Genomic DNA, 4,586 nt, shown 5'->3' with positions numbered 1-4,586 from the left:
GACCTGTAGGTTGCCTTACAGATGAATATTGTTGTGTTTTGGGTTGGTTGTTTTTGTTTTTTTTTTTAATCCCAATTTTTCGTGGTCAGGTTTTCTGTGTAAGCAAATAAGCGTGTGTCAGTTTTGCCTGTGATGGGGTTAATATGAGAGTGGGCTGGCAGGTGGGGTGATCAAACAAATGAAAGACTTTTTTTTTTTAATCCCAATTTTTCGTGGTCAGGTTTTCTGTGTAAGCAAATAAGCGTGTGTCAGTTTTGCCTGTGATGGGGTTAATATGAGAGTGGGCTGGCAGGTGGGGTGATCAAACAAATGAAAGACTTGCTCAGGCTGAAAAACGCCGGAGTAATTACTTCTGGCGTATTAACAGAAAAGTTTGGAAGGTCTTAAAATGGACTGAAGTAACTAAAAATGTACTTCTGTTGCCCTAACTTTAGATACTCAATACCAAAACTTCTGAAAATTTGGTTTAGTCTTTCGAAATCTATGAAAACTTCATGGGATTGGGGTTTTTTTGGGGGGGGAGGGGGAAGACAGTGGGAATAAGGTAGCTGTCTCCTCTTCTTTCTGTGAAGCACTTGTGGAGTGCAAAAGAAGCAGTAACCCCTTGTTCAGACCATTCTGCCTCTGCGTAGGAACATGTCGACCTCGCTGGGCAGGCTGCAGGAGGCTTTTGAATGGCACTGGAGTGTTACAATGCATCTAACTTAGATTGCTTCGTGTTATTATTCATGCGAGAAGTTGAACTTGAGTGGGAATGAGTATATTATTTATAAAATGCAGAGATGTGGAGAAGCACCAAGGTTCAAGCATGCACTAAGTTACTAGAAATGTAACGTACCTGCTGGGTGTAGTAAATTTGCAGGTATAACCTGGAGGCAAGAAGTAGAAAGAATAGGGTTTTTTTGACAAAACCATCCAGCAGCCACTGGCTCTTCTTGTTTTCTGTTTATCACATGTATAATGACACATAAAATGTGCACCAGTAGCACACATTCTTACAGGAGCTTTACCACCCACAAGTGCTATAGATGGATTAAAAAAAAAAAATAATCCAGTAGTAGAATGGTCTGTTTGTGAAGTGCATAAGCTTTTTACTGTTAGATTATTTTTTTTAATAGGAGAAGAATGGTGAAATTACTGATGCGATTAGGCTCTAATAAATAATAAGGGTAAAATCAAGTAAGCACACCAGTTTAAAAGTTTTTTCTGATTAGGTTTTTTGTTTTGGACTGTCTGCAAATGATATGTGTACACCAAACACTGTAATAGAAGCACTGTTCCCCCCCCCCCCCTTTGTGTTTGGGGGGGAGAGGTGTTAAAGTGGAAAGAACAAAAATCAAATTTGTAACTTGCATAATATGTCTTGGGAGCAACCTTTAATAAAAAGATCAGATTGACTGCATTGCTTTCCTTTGTTACAGGGCCTGCGGTTTGAGGTGGTTCCATCCTGGTTTAAGGAGACGCTTGAAAAGTCATCTTTTGCAGCCCCTTATGAGTATGCTGTGGAAACAGCAAAGCAGAAAGCTCTTGAAGTAGCAAACAGAATGCATGTAGTAAGTTACCAGCTACTTTGGCAATGGGATTTTTATCTTTAAGTGGTGCGTGTTGCTGTGACTTAATTTGCAGGTACTACTTAGGTGGTCTCTGAGTGCATTTTGCCCACTAAAGAGAAATAGAAGTTTTCTGTCATTTGTGAAAGATAGCTTCCTGAAATTAACCCACCTAATCAAAAGCAGGCCTCATGCCTGCGTTTTGGGCTTTCCACAAACAGAAGTGGCCTGCAGCACTGACAAGCTCTCACTTGGTTTATATACTTGGTAGTTTGGTGCAGCAGTCAGATGTGTGGCTGGATCTTATCCTGACACAGGATCGTACCTGTTCATTCCAGGTATTTGTTGACTATGGAGGCAAACGCTATGGAAAAACACACTGATGTGAGTTCAGTGCTTTGCTGTAGCTTTCATTAAACAGTGGTTTCATTGAACAGTTGTGACAAGAGAATATTTGGAATTTGTGAGTATAGAGGTGCTGGAGGAAAGCAGAAAAAGAAGACAAATTCTGTTTCAAAACATTCTGGACAAACAAACAGGCACTTTCATCTTAAGAAGGGAGAAGCTGATGTGATTTCAGGTTCTGTAGTCAAGGTATCCATTTTGTATCCTAAATATTGTCAAAACCAGTGATACAACTGTCAGTGGAGTATCTGACTTCTGCCTTTGGCTGTGATCACTGTGTTTGAGCACATAAGGCTGTTCTCTACCAGAAGCTGTTTTGAAGTCTATCTGGTTATATCCCATAAAATGTACCGTAATAATTTCTTAATAATACAGCTCTGAGAGGAGTATCTTTGTTAAACCTATACTGATGGCAGAAAAGGAATGTAGAACACTTTAAACCAACAGTGTTGCCAGATGTCACCATTCTTCAAAGCAAATATTGCATGATCTCCAGTGTAAATCGTTACCCAGGTTTCCGTCAACTTCTTTTCAGAGAATGGTGTGACATTAGGAGAGTGGATTTTAAACTCAACCTCAGTGACTGACTTACACTGGGCTTTCATTGCAAAACACTATGCTGGTGATAATGCCAGTTCAGTGGATTTCAAAATGCTTTTTCATGCAGGAATTTTCTTAATGATGTCTGGAATTATTTCTGCTATTTAAAGCACATCAGCAGCCTTTCTAGAGAAGAATCACTGCCCTACAAGCTTTTTAATAAAATGATCACAGTTACAGACAAGTTTCTTATCTTGCTATGTTAAATACTAACTATAGTACCTCATGCAAGTAAATCAAAACTCAACTGTAAGGACAGATTACAGTTTAAAGCCAAGAAAAGGCTACAAGGAATTTTTATATACCCCTACCTCTCAGTTCCCCAAAATGGACTGTATGTGTTCTCTTTCGAGAGAGATAAGCAAAGCGCAGCTAATGAAAGGGGTTGGGTGGGGTTTTTTGAGCAAAACTTGGCTTGGAAGAATGATCCTAGAGGTCAGTACTCCCTGGGTTCCATACTTTGGGAACTTCTTTTAAAGGAATTCTGTCTGCCACCTTGAAGACCAGTTTGACTTTTGAGAAGGCAGTTAGTTCTTTCCTGGATGCATTTGTTCATCGGTAACACATTTGACCAAAATTGTGATGAGAGAATGGTCTGCTCAAGCCTTCTGTTTTCCTCACTTTTATGGATATAAATGATTATTATTTTGTAAACAGTGTAAAGGAGAAAAAGTGTCTTGTTTTCAGGTCAGTGTAGAGCCCTACCTGTAAACCAGTGCACTTATGTTTTCTTACCTTAAGTTTTAAAAGGTTTTGTTCTTTCTGCCTCTTTTGAGCAATACCTTCTTTTTTTATGCCTCTGCAGAAACACCTGAGAACACCTGATGTTGTCATAGGAGCAGACACTATTGTGGTAAGAAGTCTTCTGTGGTTTAGCATTGTTTTAATTTATGACAGGTGTAGAAAATACTTGTATTTTAGGTTTAAAGTTTGAAAGCTATCTTCACTGAGAAGTTATACCTGCAATATGATGCATCATCTGGGTTTTTGAGTGTGGATTTTAGGTTTTTTTCCCAACAAGGCAATTTTTGGTACCTCGAGTGCTAGAAGCCTTGCTGCTGTTTTTGCAGAGATGCTAGTATTCCCTAAGTATTGCCTTGGATCCTCTAGTATGCAATCAAAATTCTGTTTTCAGACAGCTGTTGACTGTCAAGAAGTCCAGATCATGTGAGCTGTTCGATGCTTGTAGCGGGCATCACTTTATACCTGTCATCTCCACAGAGACGGTGAACAGTTAAGGACAGAAGAAGTTGAATTACCCTTCTGTTTGAGAGCTGCAGCCACTCAAGGGTAGAGTGTTGCACTCATAATGTGCTTGACACTAAATTACCTGTATCTGTCCTTGCTCTACTCAGTAGACTCATGTTTGAAGCCCTGGCTGAAATGATGGTTTAAACATTGTTTCTGAAAAGTAAGAAAAAGCAACGTGCTTACTCTGTCTTTCTGTTTTAGACTGTGGATGAGCAGATCCTGGAGAAACCAGTTGATAAGCAAGATGCGTATAGGATGCTGTCAAGGTGTGTAGTTTTAACTAAGATTCCAAATGTGTATATTAAGCTGTTTTAAAAGGCGCTGTACAGATACCTTGATCTGTATGAAGAACTCAGTGGACACAAATTTTTCAATCATTTTTAAATAGTGTAAGCCCGTTCTGCCACTGAAAGAGTTAGAACTGCTTTTGTTACCCCCAGCTGCTTGCTCTTCCCCCTTAGGAAGCTGATCGGAGACATAAAATGAACTGTTTTGTTTTCACTTGGATTAGTTTTCAGTCGCTTATCACACGCCTGTATGTATGCTTTAGCTGGTACAGGAAGGGGAGATACGGAGAGAAATCATGATGGGAAAGAGAACAGAACCATCATGGAAGTGATTTGAGGCTTGATGGTTAATGTAAAAATATTACATGTACAAGAAAGTACATTGTAATACGTGTTTGTGGACAACTGCTTTAAGTTCTATAGTTTAACTGAGGAAGAAAAAACTACTTCCAACAGTGTTCTCCATGGATGTTGGGCTGGTGGTTTTTTGAGG

At 39.4% G+C, this 4,586-nt stretch overlaps 1 protein-coding gene across 1 annotated transcript in view; it reads left to right on the top strand.

The window, feature by feature from the left end:
- ASMTL (acetylserotonin O-methyltransferase-like) overlaps window positions 1-4,586 on the top strand; it is a 42,006-nt gene that overhangs the window by 12,023 nt on the left and 25,397 nt on the right. The window contains exons 2-4 of the mRNA XM_009889460.1: window positions 1,422-1,553; window positions 3,361-3,408; window positions 4,008-4,072. Of these exons, the coding sequence (XP_009887762.1) occupies window positions 1,422-1,553; window positions 3,361-3,408; window positions 4,008-4,072 (245 nt within the window). The remainder of the gene's footprint in view (window positions 1-1,421; window positions 1,554-3,360; window positions 3,409-4,007; window positions 4,073-4,586) is intronic.

This window comes from Charadrius vociferus, unplaced genomic scaffold, assembly GCF_000708025.1.
Source record: "Charadrius vociferus isolate BGI_N301 unplaced genomic scaffold, ASM70802v2 scaffold26, whole genome shotgun sequence".
Taxonomy (NCBI): domain Eukaryota; kingdom Metazoa; phylum Chordata; class Aves; order Charadriiformes; family Charadriidae; genus Charadrius; species Charadrius vociferus.
The sequence above is the reverse complement of the archived record's forward strand: the minus strand, read 5'-3'. Positions and strand labels throughout refer to the sequence as shown.